Raw genomic sequence first — 17913 nt, forward strand, 5'->3', positions numbered from 1 at the left:
CTTTCTTCAGGTCCCTTCTGGCTATCCTGTATCCCTCCAACGCTCTGTCTGAACCTTGTTTCCTCAACCTTATGTAAGCCTCCTTCTTCCTCTTTACAAGACATTCAACCTCTATGTAGGGCCTGGGGTCTAGAACACACCCACTCAAATATCAATCACTTACCTTCCCGACCAGCTCTGCGCTCCAACCTCACTTCCGTCCAGCTCGCGCCGCTCTCTGCTGAGAAAAAGGATCATCCCCCAGATCATCCACAATCTCATCACCTCAGGAGATCTCCCACCAACAGCCTCCAACCTCATAGTCTGGGAACCCCGCACCGTCTAGTACTACCTCCTACCCAAAAATGACAACCAGTACCCGTCCACTGACACACTCATTCGATTGGTTGAATTGGTCCTCAGCCTCAACAATTTCTCCTTCCAATCCTCCCATTTCCTCCAAACCAAAGGGGTAGCCATGGGCACCTGCACGGACCACAGCTATGCCCGCTTCTTCGTCAGGTACGTGGAACATCTGAGGCTGAGAGGTGACCTTGTAGAGGTTTAGAAAATCATGAGGGGCATGGATAGGGTAAATAGGCAAAGTCTCTTCCCTGGAGTGAGGGAGTCCAGAACTAGAGGGCATAGGTTTGGGGTGAGAGGGGAAAGTTATAAAAGAGACTTAAGGGGCAACTTTTTCATGCAGAGGGTGGTAAATGCATGGATTGAGCTGCCAGAGGAAATGGTGGAGGCTGGTACAATTGCAACATTTAAAAGGCATCTGGATGGGTATATGAATAGGAAGGGTTTGGAGGGATATGTGCCGAGTGCTGGCAGGTGGGACTAGATTGGGTTGGGATATCTGGTCGGCATGGACGGGTTGGACCGAAGGGTCTGTTTCTGTGCTGTACATCTCTGTGACTCTAGGACTCTACAGCAGCACCACCTTTTCCTCTGCAACATTGATGACTGTATCAGTGTCACCTCGTGCTCCCACGAGGAGGTTGAACAGTTCATCAACTTCATGAGCGTCTTCTACCCTGGCCTGAAGTTCACCTGGACCATCTTGGACACCTCCCTCCCCTTTGTCGACCTCGCCATCTCCATTTCTGGTGATCAACTTAACACAGACATTTTCTACAGACTCCCACAGCTACCTGGGCTACATCTTCCACCCTGCCTCCTGTAAAAACGCTATCCCTTATTCCCAATTCCTCCGCCTCTGCTGCATCTGCTCTCAGGAGGACCAGTTCCACCATAGAACATCCCAGATGGCCTCCTCCTTCAGAGGCCACAATTTATCCTCCCATGTGGGCGATGATGCCCTCCAACATATCTCCTCCACTTCCCATATCTCAGCCCTTGAATCCCACACCTCCAATCGCAACAAGAACAGAACCCTCCCTGGTCCTTACCTCCCACCCCATCAATCTCCGGATACATTGCATCATCCTCCGCCCCTTCTGCGACCTATAAACAGACCCCACCACCTGGGATATATTTCCCTCCCCACCCCTATCTGCATTCCGGAGAGACCATTCCCTCCGCAACTCCCTTGTTAAGTCAATGCGCCCCCAACCCACCCTTCACTCCCGGCAAATTCCACTGCTAAAGCAAAAAGTGTAGAACCTCCACACATAAACACCGTTTCCCCCCCAACCGCCCCACCAAGGCCTCAAAGGATCCTTTCACATCTGACAGATTTACCTGTACTTCCACACACATCATCTACTGTGCCCATTGCTCTCGATGTGGTCTCGGCTACATTGGGGAGACAGGATGTCAACATGCAGAGCACATCAGAGAACATCTCTGGGACACACGCACTAAACACACCCACCACCCTGTGGCTGAACACTTCGATCCCCCTCCCACTCCACCAAGTCCTTGGCCTCCTCCATTGCCAAACTCTAGCCACCCGATGCCTGGAGGAAGAAATCCTCATCTTCCATCTTGGGACCCTCCACCACACGGGATCAATGTGGATTTCACCAGCTTCCCCATTTCCCCTCCCCCCACTTCATCCCAGATCCAAATCTCCAACTCAGCACTGCCCTCTTGAACTGTCCTACCTGTCCACCTTTCTTCCCACCTATTTACTCCACCCTCCTCTCACCTTCACCCCCATATTCATCTACATATTGCATTCCCAGCTACCTTCCCTAGCCCCAGCCCCTCCCAGCCCCACCCCCTCCCATTTATCTCTCAACTCTCAACTCCCAGCCCACAATTCCTGATGAAGGACAGTTTCTCAGACTAGCACGTTGTGGCTCTAACCTGTGATAGGGCTAGTGTCTATACTAGACTTGGTTTTGACTAACAAGATAGGATAATCACTGACCTCAGAGCAAACATGCCCCTGGTAACAGCAATTGCAATATGATTGAAATTTAATACCGTTTGAGAGGGAAGGGTGGGTCCAAGACTACAATTTGGAGTTTAACCAAGGGTATAAAACCAGAGCCAGCAAAAGTGAACTGGCAATTTAAGTTTAAGGATAAGTCGAAAGAGATGCGTTGGCAAACATTTAAGGGAATATTTCAGGAAGAACAGACCATTCCAACAAATAAAAAAATTGATGGGATGGACATACTGTTGTGTTAATTTTAAAAAAAATCAAAGATAATATCACACTCAAAGAAAAGAGATAATTGTGCAAAGATAGGTGGCAAGTCAGACCATTGGACAGGAAACATTTATTCAGGTATTTTGAAAGGAAAAGAGTTATCAAAGGAATTGCTGGATCTATAGGAAATGCATCTGGGGAATTAGTAACACGGGATAAACAGATGGAAGATGAATTAAACGAACATTTTACGTCTGTCTTCATTGTGAAGATATAAGTAGCATCCTGGAAACAGCTGCAATATCAGGAATTCAAAGGGAGAAGGGAGTTTAAGAAAGTTAAAATTAGCAGGGAAGGAGCATGGAGTAAGTTGTTGGAGCTGCAATTTGACAAGCCCCTGGGTCCTAATCATCCTAGGTTCTTAAAAGAAGTAGCAAGTGAGATAATTGATGCATTAGTTTTAATTTCATATTTATCATTAAGATAATGTGGGAAGCTATTATTAAAGACACTACACCAGGGCACTTGGATAAGTTCAAAGTAATCAGGGAACCAACATGGCTTTGTCAAAGGGAAATCATGTTTAAATACTTTATTGTAGTTATATGAAGAAATAATTTGTGCTGTGGATAAAGGGGAACAAGTAGATGTTTTGTACTTGTATTTGAAAATAAAAGATCAGGGTGTAGGTAATAACATATTCACATGGTCAGAAGATTGGCTGGCTAACAGGAAGCAGAGATTAGGAATAATTGGGTCTTTTACAGGCGGGTAGGACGCTACTAGTGAAGTTGAGAAGAATCAGAGTGACTTAATTGAAACATTTACAATTCTGAGGTGGTGAATGGGGAAAGGGTTTTTCCTGTTATGGAAGAATCCAGATACTCTGAATCATAGTTTAAAAATACCAGAGTGCCCATTTATATCACTATCCACAAGTTTCTGTCCTGACTTAAAAATATATTGTTGTTTTTTTCACTGTCACTGGGTCAAAGTCCTGGAACTCTCTTTAAGGATATTGAGGGTCTACCTCCCGCATATGGTTTAAGAAAACAGCACACCACCACCTTCTCGAGAACAACCAGGGACAGGCAATGAATGCTGATCCAGACTGTGATTTCTATTTTCCATCAATTAATTGAAGAATAGGAACTAAATGGCATAGACTTTTCAGGAACCTGTTTTATAAGAAAATGGGAAACGAGCCTATGATGTTTTTAAAAGGGTATGTGATCTGAAAGGGAAATGTAGAATAAAGGTAGAGGCATAGAAAAGGAAATGCACTTTAAAAACTAGTTTCCCTTGAAGTGCTAAAGTTTTTCAAATCTTGCTTCTATTGTTAACACAGGCTCAGTGAGTCAATGGTTACCTTCTGTGTTATTATTTCTATACAGCTCATAATTGGCTTTGCCTTACTTGCTTCTACAGTTCTCAAGTTCAGCCTCTGAAGCCACAAAAGGATAGAAATTTATGCTGTGGCTATTGCGTTTGAAATATTGTATCTGTAATCCTATTTGCAACCCTAACGTTGCCCAGTGTTTCAATAGTTTTAGTTGTCTTTCATGCCATTTTATTGTTAAATTATTTCATTACAGATTACTTGGGGAAATGTTATATTCCGTTAAATATCTGCATCATATCTGTGGTGGAGTAATTATGAATCATGCAGTCCTTCACTTTAAATACCACCAACTTCACTCTGCTAGCTGGAAGCTGGGGAATCTGTCACTGACCAGGAGACTATAAATGGAGCCATCCAGCAGCTGCTGAAAGACGCATTTGTCTACATTCTTTGACTAGTGTACACTCCATCTGTTCCTGATTAGAATAAGGACATTGTGATAAGGACAGAAACTCATTACTGCAAGAAATTGCTTTGCCTCAGGAAGTACAGCATGGTGTGACATCTCCAGAATATGAATCTATCGCCAATAAGTGCTTCATTAATGAATATATAATTAAATAAGTCTGCACTAATATTTACTTACTGTTTGCCAAAATATAGATTTTTGTTACTGCATTATTCATAAAACAGACTCTGAAGAGCACAATTGAGATGGAAAGTTTGGATTTTCTATTGTTTCTTTAGTCAATAGTGAACCACAAGTATATAAAGCTGCAGCATGTTATGATGCATCATTTGATGTTGTTATTGAGTGTGGTAAGAATATATTGTATTTATATAGTTCGTTGTCACAACACTCAGAAATGTCTCGATTAATTCTTTTGAATTGCAGTGACTGCTGTTACATGAATAGATATAACAAGCAGTTCAAGGTGTTATCAAATTATCTGATTCAAATGCACACTGTGTACCTCATTCCCAGTCATCACATCTTTTAATAAACTGCAGTGAGGAACATCACTGATCAGAAACAGCAGTACCTACACAGAACAAAAACAGAAAATACTCAGCAGATCAGGCAACATTTCAAAATTTGCGGATGATGTGAAACTTGGAAACATTGTGAGCTGCGAGGAACAGTGTGTCGAATTTCAGCAGTCCATTAACAAATTGTTAGTATGGGCTTACAATTGTCAGGTTAAGTTCATTTTGAAGAAGTATTAGGCAATTCATTTTGGTAAGTATAAGTAAAGTTGTCATTGTCCTGAAGGGTCATGGGGTGATCTCTTATTGAAACGATTGACAATGGTTTAACCTCAGGGTCACCACGCCTCAGGTGAGGTTGAGAAGGTGGGATCTTCACGGTAACCTCAGCTGCACTGTTGGCGTACTCTGCATCACAAACCAGCTATCCAACCAACTGAGCTAACTGACCCCGAAAATTCATTTTGATAGAAACAACACAGAGAGACAAAATAAAATGGAGTGTACAATTCTAAAGGGACTGTATGAGTAGATGGACATGGCTATATGTGTGCATAACAAACTGAGAGAGTGGTTAATAAAATATCAGAGTATCCAAGGTTTTTATTTTTAGTGCCATGGGGCACACAAAACAAGGAGACTTTGTTAAACTTCTTTGATATACTGGTAGCAGCCTCAACTGGTGTATTGGATCCAGTTCTGGCACCAGATTTTCTAAAGGACATGAGAGGATAAGAGGGACTGCGGAAACGATTCACTCAAATGATTCCAGGGAGGAGACCCCTCTGCTCCATAGATTGGAGAAATTAGGACTGTTTTCCCTGGATAAGAGAAGATTTTATAAGGACGTTAAAAATAATGAATGGTCCGGACACACTAGGTACAGGATAAACTGTTCCTGATGGTTGGAACATTAAGAACAAGAGCACACAGGTCATTGTTAAATGAAGCAATGGTAAAGTGAGAAGTGTTCATGGTGTGTGTATGGTTAAAACATGTGGAGAGAATGCACATTAATATTTTTGATTGATGACCATTTCCTTTTCTCCCCAGAGTCCTGCTGGAAGGACACAGACCTGAGTCACCACTTCTCTCTCATTAAAAAATGTGCTGAGCATTTCCACCATTTTCTGGTTTTATTTCAGATTTCCAGCACCTTCAGTATTTTGATTTTGTAGTAATGATATAAAATCTTTTTTTACCATAATTAAATGCAGAAAGGTGTTTCAGTGGATCATCATTTGAGAAAATGTGGCAATAAGCCATAGTAGGTGACAGTGGACAGATGAGCAAAAACTTGGCCAAAGCTTCTTAAAAGAGAAGAGAAAAGTATAAATTGCAATGAGTTTAGGCAAGGAATATTAGGATTAAGGAACTAGATGTTTGAAAACAAAGGCAGCAATTGTTCAGTGGAAGATGGACAAGAGACCAGAGTTGGAAGAACACAGAGTTATTAGAGGGTTTGAGGCCTGGAGTTCATTACTGAAATAAAGAGGCATGAGAAGTTGAACACAAGAATAAAAATATTCAAGTTGTGGTTTTCAGGGATCAATGCAAGTCAGAGGACTTTGCTGAATGAAGAGAAAAGCATCCATGTAAGTTGAAAGGACTTCATGTGACTGCCATGATTACCTGATCATACTGACTCATTCTATCTTTATTTATACACAGAGCACCAGATGTAATTGCCAGAAAGGAAATTCTGAAACACAAGGACCAGCTTTTTCAAATGCTGACAAAACCACCCAAACAGTCAATAAGGAAACTTCTGTAAGTCCAGTTTCTCCAGATCTTTCAGCATTTCAACTGCTTGTGTCAGTCATATCATCTTGTTTATCATTAGTTCTCCATTTTCACGCTGTCTTGCATCTGCATGTTGGGGTTAAAGCAACTCCAGGTAAAGTTACCAACATTAAGGGGTGCTAGTACTGGCATGTGTATGAGAGAGAATGGTGAAAAAAACATATCTCCTTTTAAAAGTATTAGATTTAATGACCTATTGTTTTGCCTGGCTGCTTTGATTCATTTGACAAAAATCCACCTTTTCAGTGCAAGCCTAACTACTCCTTCCTTTCTTGACATGGCTGTCCAGTTGTTAAGAAACTATGGCTTGAGTAGGTCACATAACAGGACCTACAATTATGCATTCAAAGTTGAGAGAAATATAACAGGAATTTCTAACAATTTGGGCAAATTTCTCAAACTGCCTTCATGAGAAGAAGGGTTCACTCTGATTATTGTTAAAGATCATGTTGACAAAACCCAAACCTAATATTGTCTTTCATCAGTATGTTGCTAATATAATGGAATACATTATGTGATAATAAGTGAAAATAGCAAATCCACCAAAAATGTTTGATCTTCTAATGCAACGCAGCATCAGTCATCCAGCCTAGCAGAGTTGGGGGAGGGGAGAATCTTGACTACCACACTGTCTATCTTTCTATCTGTTTTTAATATTTTGAAATTCTTTGTTTTACCTGCAAGTGCTAAAATCAATGGCTCAATATTCCCCTTACGCTTCCACCTATGATAGTTTCCATTTTCTGAGAGCCATGCAAGTAATATTAGAACAAATGAAATATTAATAGTGTGGTATGTGGTGCTAAATGCCTGCGTTCACAGAAAAATTACATCCTGAAGTCTTTTTTAAGGTGTAATGTATGAATAGTCCATCATCGGGCTTAACATTTTATCATCCTGATGATATTTGGTGCTGTGCTTAACTGTGCTTGCAGATTTATGAAAGAGGACAGAATATGCACTCTCAATCCTAGGTATACCCAACTTCCTTTCTCGCATCCATCCTGTCACTCCTTGCTTGTACCTGGCACTATGTCCCCTCCCGCCTCTTGTCTTAGCTCTCCTCCCACAGCTCGACTTGATCTGGTCTCACTGACAATATTTGCCACTTACCCATGGGGCTTGTTGCTTCTTCTGCACCTGATCAGCTTCATTCAGGTTAATGACCAGAATGAGATTGCTTAGTGTGCTGTGAGATGATACACACTAGAATCTGACCTATGACAGAATAAATTAGTTTGTGTAAAAATCCTTACAGCTAGCAGACAACAGTCTTTCATATAATGCTGGGATAGAAAGTCCAATAACCAAATTTGTAGGTGACACCGAAATAGGTTGGCAAACAAGTTGCAGTGAAACAATAAGTTTACAAATGGGTATGGATAGCTTGGGTAAATGGGCCACAATTTGGCAAATGAGGTTTAGCGTGGATAAGTGTGAAGTTATCCATTTTGTATGAAGGAAGAGAAAGGCAACTTATTACCTAAATGGAGAAAAACTTTGGAGTGCTTCAGTGCAGAGGGATCTGGGTATCCTCATGTATGAATAGCAGAAAATTAGTATACAGGTACAGCGGATAATAAGGAAGACAAATGGAATTTGGGCATTTATTGCTAAAGGAATTGAGTATGAAAGTAGAGGAATATTGCTGCAACTGTGTAAAGCATCAATGAAACGGCACCTGGAATATTGTGTACAATTTTGGTTGCCTTATTTGAGAAGGGATGTAGTTGCATTGGAGGCTGTTCAGAGGTGACTGACTTTGCTGATTCCAAAGAAGGCAGGTTTGCCTTCTGAACAGGTTGAGTAGCTTAGGCCTACATTCTCAGGACTTTAGAAGAATGTGAAGAGATCTAATTCAGGTATACAAGATGCTAAAGAGGTTTGACTGAGTTGATGTAGAGAGGATGTATCCTTTGGGGGAATCTAGAAGAGGAGATCTTAAATTTAGGATAAGGGGTAGCAAATTTAAAACAAAGATGAGGAGAAATTACTTCTCATAAAGGACTGTGAATCTGTGGAATTCACTGCCCCAAGTAGTGGATGCAAGGACAGTGAGTAAATTTAGGGAGATGGACAGATTTGTAATTAGTAACCGGTTGAAGTGTTACGGAGAGTGGGCAAGAAAGTAGAGTTGAGGCTGAGATGAGATCAGCCATGGTTGTCTGAAATAGTGGAGCACGCTCAAGGGGCTGAATGACCTCCTCCTGCTCCTGGTTTTTAGTTCTTATAGTTACAGGTGACTTCTGATATTTTCTTTTCTACTAGCAGTGTTTCATTTTAATTCAACCTTTTAAATCATAACATTTCATAAATGTTTTTATTTTTCCTTAATATTCTTTACTTTGTTATCTATTAGTTTCTGCTTAGTTTCAAGTAATCTGTCTTAGTACCAATAAAAACCTGAAATGTGTTCAAAAAACAAGTGGAAGCACAAAATTAATGTTTCCTTTATCTTAATTAAAATGTGTTCTACACTAAATTGGAAATGATACGTATTGTACCATGCTGCAGTGGTATGTATCTGGATACAAGATTTGGCACACAAGCATTTTAAGTGTTCAATTGTCAAATGTTGCATAACCAGGAATAGGAGGTAATTCTAATTTGATTTTAAAAATATAAAATATGCATGGGAAGGAGCCTAAATTGATTACATTTCTACTGAAGGTCTTTAGACAATAGACAATAGGTGCAGGAGTAGGCCATTCTGCCCTTCGAGCCTGCACCACCGTTCATTGTGATCATGACTGATCATCCTCAATCCTGATCCTCCCTTATCTCCATAACCCTTGATTCCACTATCCTTGAGAGCTCTATCCAACACTTTCTTAAACGAATCCAGAGACTTCAACGTAAGGTAGTCCTGCCATTCCAGGAATTGACCTCGTGAACCTACGCTGCACTCCCTCAATAGCCAGAATGTCTTTCCTCAAATTTGGAGACCAGAACTGCACACAGTATTCCAGGTGTGGTCTCACCAGGGCCCTGTACAGCTGATGAAGAACCTCTTTGCTTCTATACTCAATCCCTCTTGTTATGAAGGCCAGCATGCTTTTGGCTTTCTTCACTACATGCTGTACGGGCATGCTTGCCTTCATTGACTGGTGGACAAGAACACCCAGATCTCTTTGTACTACCCCTTTACCTTACTTGACTCCATTTAGGTAGTAATCTGCCTTCCTGTTCTTGCCACCAAAGTGTATAACCATACATTTATCCACATTAAACTGCATCTGCCATGCATCTGTCCACTCACTTAACCTGTCCAGATCACCCTATAATCTCCTAACATCCTCCTCACATTTCACCCTGCCACCCAGCTTTGTATCATCAGCAAATTTGCTAATGTTACTATTAATACCATCTTCTATATCTTTAATATATATTGTAAAAGCTGCGGTCCCAGCACTGATCCCTGCGGTACCCCACTGGTCACCGCCTGCCATTCCGAAAGGGAGCAGTTTATCACTACTCTTTGTTTCCTGTCAGCCAACCAATTTTCAATCCAAGTCAGTACTTTGCCCCCAATACCATGCACCCTAAATTTGCTGACTAACCTCCTATGTGGGACTTTATCAAAGGCTTTCTGCAAGTCCAAGTACACTACATCCACTGGATCTCCCTTGTCCATCTTCTGAGTTACATCCTCAAAAGATTCCAGAAGATTAGTCAATCATGATTTCCCCTTCATAAATCCATGCTGACTCTGACCTATCCTGTTACTGCTATCCAGATGTGTCGTAATTTCATCCTTTATAATAGACTCCAGCATCTTTCCCACCACTGAGGTCAGACTAACTGGTCTATAATTTCCTGCTTTCTCTCTCGCTCCTTTCTTAAAAAGTGGTACAATATTAGCCACCCTCCAATCCGCAGGAACTGATCCTGAATCTATCAAACTCTGGAAAATAATCACCGACGCATCCACAATTTCTAGAGCCACCTCCTTCAATACCCTGGGATGTAGACCATCAGGCCCCGGGGACTTATCAGCCTTCAGACCTAACAGTCTCTCCAACACCAATTCCTGGCAAATATAAATTCCCTTCAGTTCAGGTCCTTCAGCCACTGTTACCTCAGGGAGATTGTTTGAGTCTTCCCCAGTGAACACAGATCTGAAGTACCAATTCAACTCTTCTGCCATTTCTTTGTTCCCTGTAATATATTCCCCTGTTTCTGTCTTCAAGGGCCCAATTTTAGTCTTAACCATTTTTTTGCCTTTCACATACCTAAAAAAGCTTTTACTATCCTCCTTTATATTTTTGGCCAGTTTACCTACGTACCTCATTTTTTTCTCTGCATATTTCCTTCTTAGTAATCCTCTGTTGTTCTTTAAAAGCTTCCCAGTCCTCCGTTTTCCCACTCATCTTGGCTATGTTATACTTTTTCTTTATACTTTCCGGAGTAATTTCCCCTTTCCCCCCCACAGCTTTCTGTGGAGCTGTGACATCTATAACCTATAGCCATGTCGACATGTCCAGTTTAAAGTGTAGCAAATTCTTCAACCAGTACATTCCAGCTAATGGACATCATATCAAAGTTATACTTGAGGAATTTATTTGCACCTCTTGCCTATTCATTCTTTTTTGTTGGAATGACGGGAGCACAAAACACATTTGTCTGACAAATGATTGATTCCATTAAGAGTCTTCAGTTAATAAGCAGAACTTCATTTCAAAGTCAGGTGGTAATTTATTTTTCCAGGTATGATATTTTCTTGCAACATATAATTATCCTTTGAGGGCATTGTAATTGCTAACGTACCAGGAATGGTGGGGAGCACAGGGTTTAGTAAGAGAGAGGAACTGTATTAGTACAGAAATGGTGTTGGGGAAATTGATGTCTGATAAATCCCCAGGCTCTGATAATCCACATTGCAGATGATTTAAGGAATTGACCCTCAAAATAGTGGATGCATTGGTGGTCATCATCTAAGACGTTTTAGACTCTGGAATAGTTCCTACACATTGGAGTGCAATTAATGTAAATCAGCAAAAGTGAGGACTGCAGATGCTGGAAACCAGAGTTTAGATCAGAGTGATGCTGGAAAAGCACAGCAGGTCAGGCAGCATCCGAGGAGCAGGAAAATCAATGTTTCAGGCAAAAGCCCTGGCTTTTGCCCGAAATATCAATTTCCCTGCTCTTCAGATGCTGCCTGACCTGCTCTGCCTTTCCAGCACCACTCTGATCTAAACAACAGTTAATGTAACCCCACTAATTACAAAGGATGGTAGAGAGACCAATAAGTACAATTAAATGCATGGGATTGGGAATAGTGTATTGAGATAGATATAAAGTTAGTTAGTAGACAGAAACAAAGAGTAGGAATAAAGGAGTCTTTTTCTGAATGGCTGGATCAGCATTGGTACAAGGACCCTAGCAATTCACTATATATTTTAATGTTTTAGATGAGGGAAATAAATAAAATATATCAATCTGCAGATGACACAAAGCTTCATGGCAGGGTGAGCTGTGAGGAGGATGCAGAGATATTGCAGTGTTACTTGTCCAGATGCAGTGTCATAACTTTGGTAGCAAAAATAGGAAGGCAGATTATTAGTTGGATGGCTGTAAATTGAGAGGGGGGAAAGTTCAATGAGACCTGGGTGTCTTTGTACACCAGTCACTGAAAGTAAGCGTGCAGGTGCAGCAGGCGGAAACTATACATTGGCCTTCACAGTGAGAGGGTTCGAGTACAGGAACAAGGATGTCTTGCTGCAGCTATACAGAGCATTGGTGAGATTACCCCTGGAGTATTGTGTGCAATTTTAATTTCCTTATCTGATGAACAATGTTCTTGTAGAGAGGGAGTACAGTGAAGATTTACCAAATTGATCCCTGGGATGGTGACGTGATGTGTGATGAGGGATTGAGTCGGTTAGGATTGCATTCACTGGAGTTTAGAAGAATGAGGGGGGATCTCATAGTAACCTATACAGTCGAACAAGGGTAGACAGGGTAGGTGCAGGATGTTCCCAATGGTTGAAGAGTTCAGAAGCAGGGGTCATAATTTAAGAATAAATCTTTTAGGTTGAGGCAAAGAAAAATATTTTCATCCAGATAGTGGGGAGCCTGTGGAATTCACTCGCACAGAAAGTGGTTGAGGCCAAAGCATTGTGTTTCGAAGAATGAGGTAGATAAACTTCTTGTAGTTAAAGGGATCAAAGGAAAAGAGGGGAGAATGGGATTTAGGTATTGAGCTCGATGATCAGCCATGATCACATTGCTCCTATCTTTAGTGTTTCCATGTATCTTTTAGGAACTGTATTAGTACAGAAATGGTGTTGGGGAAATTGATGTCTGATAAATCCCCAGGCTCTGATAATCCACATTGCAGATGATTTAAGGAATTGACCCTCAAAATAGTGGATGCATTGGTGGTCATCATCTAAGACTTTTTAGACTCTGGAACAGTTCCTACACATTGGAGTGCAGTTAATGTAAATCAGCAAATTTACGGTAACAATGTTAATTGAAGAGGACTCCATCAACTAGGGACTGTAAAAGTAGCTGCATGTAGCCACCCCAAGAATTGAGCTTTATCATAAGGCAATAGCCACTAGTGGTATTACTATGAGACTATTAATCCAGAGACCCCAGGTAATGTTCTGGGGACCTGGGTTCAAATGCCACCATAATAGATGGTAGAATTTGTGGGCGGCACGGTGGCACAGTGGTTAGCACTGCTGCCTCACAGCGCCGGAGACCCGGGGTCAATTCCCGCCTCAGGCGACTGACTGTGTGAAGTTTGCACGTTCTCCCGTGTCTGCGTGGGTTTCCTCCGGGTGCTCCGGTTTCCTCCCACAGTCCAAAGATGTGAATTGGCAATGCTAAATTGCCCGTAGTGTTAGGTAAGGGGAGTATGGGTGGGTTGCGCTTCAGCGGGTCAGTGTGGACTTGTTGGGCCGAAGGGCCTGTTTCCACACTGTAATCTAATCTAATAATCTAATCTAATCTAATTTGAATCCAATAAAAATGATGACCATGAAACTGTTGTTAATTGTCAGGAAAAACTCATCAGGTTCACTAATGTCCTCCTGGGAAGGAAACTGCCATATGGTCTACATGTGACCCCAGACCCACAGCAATGTGGTTGACTCTTAACTACTCTGTGGGCAATTAGGGATGGGCAATAAATGCTAGCCTGGACAGTGAATGAATTTTAATAATTAAAACTATCAGTAAGATAACAAAATTTGTAAACATCAATCTATTATTTTTTCATAGTTTGTTGTATACATTCTGCATTTTAACAGAAAGTATATTTAATTCAGGATCAGTTGATATGTTTCAAAATGAACTGGATCAATACCTATTGAGAGAGATGATAGAGGATTTTAGCATTCGAATTGGTAAGGCATTTCTGTAACTTAACGTATAATTTGTTTGACTGCACTTAGTGACCGGAATTGTGCACTAACTGTATTCTAAGGACAAGAGGATATTTCAGCTAATGAAAGGTTACAGAAGAGAGTAATCAGAACATTTGAGGGGATGAAATTGGGTTTGGATGAGCAATTATTTCAATAATCTGATGTTCTCACTGGAGAAATAAAAGTGGAGAGGGTGTATGATTGCTGTTGATGGGATCTAAAGAATTTGGATAATGAAGATCAAGACAAACTGTTTCACAATGACTGAAACAATAGAACAGAGGACATGACCTGCACTTGAAGGGATGTAAATTCAAAAGTAAATGAAGAAAAAAAATTACAGTAAGCGAGGGCTCAATAAATAAAATCGAATTTCTCAGGCAAGTGTCGAAACTGTTTTATTAATTTAAATGCATATATATTTATATATATATATATATATATATATGTGTGTGCATTTGAGAAAAAATGTTTTAGGATCCAATAAATGACTTAATTGATACTTGACTACAGTGGCTGGATCGATTGAAGATCCCTCTGCTATCATCTTGTAGATTCTGGCAAGGATGCCAGAAATTAGGGAGTAGGTGATTGTTACACATTAATTAAGGATAACTGGCTAAGTACTTATATTAATATGGAACAAGTAATCAGTCGTGTTGGGGTTTGTGGCGTGTGAACTACAAATAAAGTTCCGACTGTAAAAGTATAAGACTGGACTCTGTCTAACCAACATTTTAACTTTTTCATCGAGCTTCATCTGCCATCTCCTCTGCCTATCTCTCAAGTATATTCAAAATCTCCCATAGTCATTCAGTTTGCCACTTCCATCTGGTTTGTGTTATCTGCAAATTTGGTCATTGTTCTTGTCATTTAGAGCTCCAAAGAATCCATTCAGATGCCAAAAGAAAGAAGATTCATAATGTAGATGCTTGTTATCTGCATTGATAACTTTCTCGCATAATGTGACACCAGTCCCCTTTTCATCTACTCACTATGACATTTTTCAACTGATTACAATGTTCTGTTTTATTTTTCAATACCAGATTCCAGATGAGTTAAAATGCCACATTGAAATACAGATGCACCCAGCCTCTACCTTACTCCTACTAAACATTTGTCATCCTCTGATTAGGATGTAAATTAGATTAGTAAACTCCTCCCTTTCATCAACACATCATAATGATAATTCATGACGTCATTTCTATCAGATGCTTCATAATCTTATCTTTAATAAGATTATGAAGATCATGCCTTTGTCCATAAGGTAAACTCATTGGTCTATGATTTCCCCCAAGACTATGGAAGACATGTTAACTCCTTGGAGAGTTAAAAGAAAAATGCTGATATCAGGAAAAGCAATGGAGATTTCATTCCAAACTCTCTCAAACATTAGACCAAACTTCAAGAGATGCCCTTTCGTATCTAATCGCAACCGTAATGCTTGTAGTCACCTTTTACCCAAACCGATAATACGCTGCAGTGGACTCATTCTGGAACTGGATAACTGCGCTCATTTAGAACACTGGGATCAATTTTGTTTCCTGTATTTTCAAAAAAGTATGAATATATTGAAAAAATGTCAGAGAGGCACAACAAGGAGGGTTCCTGGATGCCAAATACCAGTTGCAAGCCCAGGCTCAAAGAATCATATTTAACTTGCTTCCAAATTCAACGTTTGGTAAAATTTTCCACCTTTCAAATTGATTGACCCCAGACCTCTGATGAATGCTCCTTTTAGTAGAGCTAGATAAAGATAATGATAAAGCTAGGTAGATGATTCAAATGCTGTATAGACCAAGATGTTTCAGATATTTTAATAACACATGGAGAAGACCAACTGATCAGATAAGGGAGAGTTATTTGGTTATCCAAGTTTTAAGGAGAAACACATGAAGCTTAACCATGTCAAAATTTTACGTGTACTGAAATTACTCCTTTACAGTCGTCATTTGCCACAGTCCATGATAAGCATCGTCTGTATGTGGTTAACACTGGGTGTACCCTTCATAAGTCATGATTTGATCAATGATATGGAGTGTGGTATGCATGCTGGTGTCAGAGAGTTAAGTAGGACCTCTGTGGGATCAGCAGTAATATACATGTAGATTAGAAGTGTATTGCATTGAGTTCTACTATTTTATATTTTTCAACCCAATCCAGTAATCCAATCATTCATTTTGATTTATTTTCCCCATTTCCCAAAGCAGCTGTTCCTATGACTCCTTAATTGTCAGTTTGCTGAATTTTGAGTATTTTGGGCTGTGTGCCATGTATACAGGGATTTAATTTAGGATTGCTTATACTTAGTCAATGTTGGCCCCCCGACAGACAGAGGAGAGAGGAAGAAAAGCATCCCACTTTAAAGGACTATAAATGAACCTGCTCTATTACCCATTTGGTTGGGAGAAAGTTATTTACAGTGATGTAAAATCCAGAAGTCCACTGATTTAATTTGCATCATGTTATTTGTATTGTGCGTCACTTATTGATTGGCACAGTGCTTTTGAAAGTGATTCAGAAGCCTTATTATTTCTTGTTAGTTCAGTCATTTGCTGTTTCTATCCATTTCACAACCTATTTCTTAGTGGTTTTAGCTGAGCTGTATCCTTATTCTTCCTTTGCTCAGGAGTCATTTATGAGGCAGAATTTATCAACACCTGTTGGTAGTGGTTATCGCAGTTCAAGTCCAATTATGATTTTAAGCTAATTGGATTTCTGTCTGAATAAAATAAATTGCTATGGTCACCTCATTCATAGGAGGGAGAAAAAAACAAAGACATGGATTCTTGCCCATTCCAGTCCAACTTATCAAATATTGAATGAATAATAAAAAGGCATTTTGGACATTTGCCTGAAATATCTATCTTGGTTAGAGATTGCAAAGATTATTAGCTCCATTATTCAGCTGATAAAGAGAGATGGTCTGTAATTATTCCTTTCATTTTACCAATGCAAGTAGATTATAAGATCTCGAATGTTAAAGTAACATTAGAGAAGGAGAGAGTGATTGATTGGTGAACATGTGAATTAGGATCAGAAGTAGGCCATTCAGTCCTACAACCTCTTTCACCATCCAAGAAAATTACATCTGGCCTGTTTTGGCTTGGGAGTTCCACATTCCTATCTACCCCAATTATTTTTTGATTTCTTGCCTACCAAGACTCCATCTACCTCCACCTTAAACATATTCAGTGACTCCATCTCCATCACACCTGAGTCATACAATCCTCTGAGGAGAAATGTCTTCCCATTTCACTCCTAAAACTGATTTTTCCCAATGTTCTTCTTTCAACTGTGAAGTCTTTCTACATGGAGTGCCACAAGGATCGGTGCTGGGCCCTCTACTTTTTGTCATTTGCATAAATGATTTGGATGCGAGCATAAAAGGTACAGTTAGTAAGTTTGCAGATGACACCAAAATTGGAGGTGTAGTGGTAAACGAAGAGGGTTACCTCAGATTACTACAGGATCTGGACCAGATGGGCCAATGGGCTGAGAAGTAGCAGGTGGAGTTTAATTCAGATAAATGTGAGGTGCTGCATTTTGAGAAAGCAAATCTTAGCAGGACTTATACATTTAATGGGAAGGTCCTAGGGAGTGTTGCTGAGCAAAGACACCTTGGAGTGCAGGTTTATAGCTCCCTGAAAGTGGAGTCGCAGGTAGATAGGTTAGTGAAGAAGCCGTTTGGTATACTTTCCTTTATTGGTCAGAGTATTGAGTACGGGAGTTGGGAGGTCATGTTGTGGCTGGACAGGACATTGGTTAGGCCACTGTTGGAATATTGTGTGCAAATCTTGTCTCCTTTCTATCGGAAAGATGTTGTGAAACTTGAAAGGGTTCAGAAAAGATTTACAAGG

The 17913-nt window shown here is 40.4% G+C and overlaps 1 protein-coding gene across 4 annotated transcripts in view; it reads left to right on the top strand.

Annotated features, from left to right (window-relative positions):
• ccser2a (coiled-coil serine-rich protein 2a) overlaps nucleotides 1-17913 on the top strand; it is a 622973-nt gene that overhangs the window by 497257 nt on the left and 107803 nt on the right. For all 4 annotated transcript variants that reach the window (XM_043679239.1, XM_043679240.1, XM_043679236.1 and 1 more), the window contains exon 9: nucleotides 6546-6644. In XM_043679239.1, the coding sequence (XP_043535174.1) occupies nucleotides 6546-6644 (99 nt within the window). The remainder of the gene's footprint in view (nucleotides 1-6545; nucleotides 6645-17913) is intronic.

The sequence above is a fragment of the Chiloscyllium plagiosum genome, chromosome 38 (assembly GCF_004010195.1).
Source record: "Chiloscyllium plagiosum isolate BGI_BamShark_2017 chromosome 38, ASM401019v2, whole genome shotgun sequence".
Classification (NCBI taxonomy): domain Eukaryota; kingdom Metazoa; phylum Chordata; class Chondrichthyes; order Orectolobiformes; family Hemiscylliidae; genus Chiloscyllium; species Chiloscyllium plagiosum.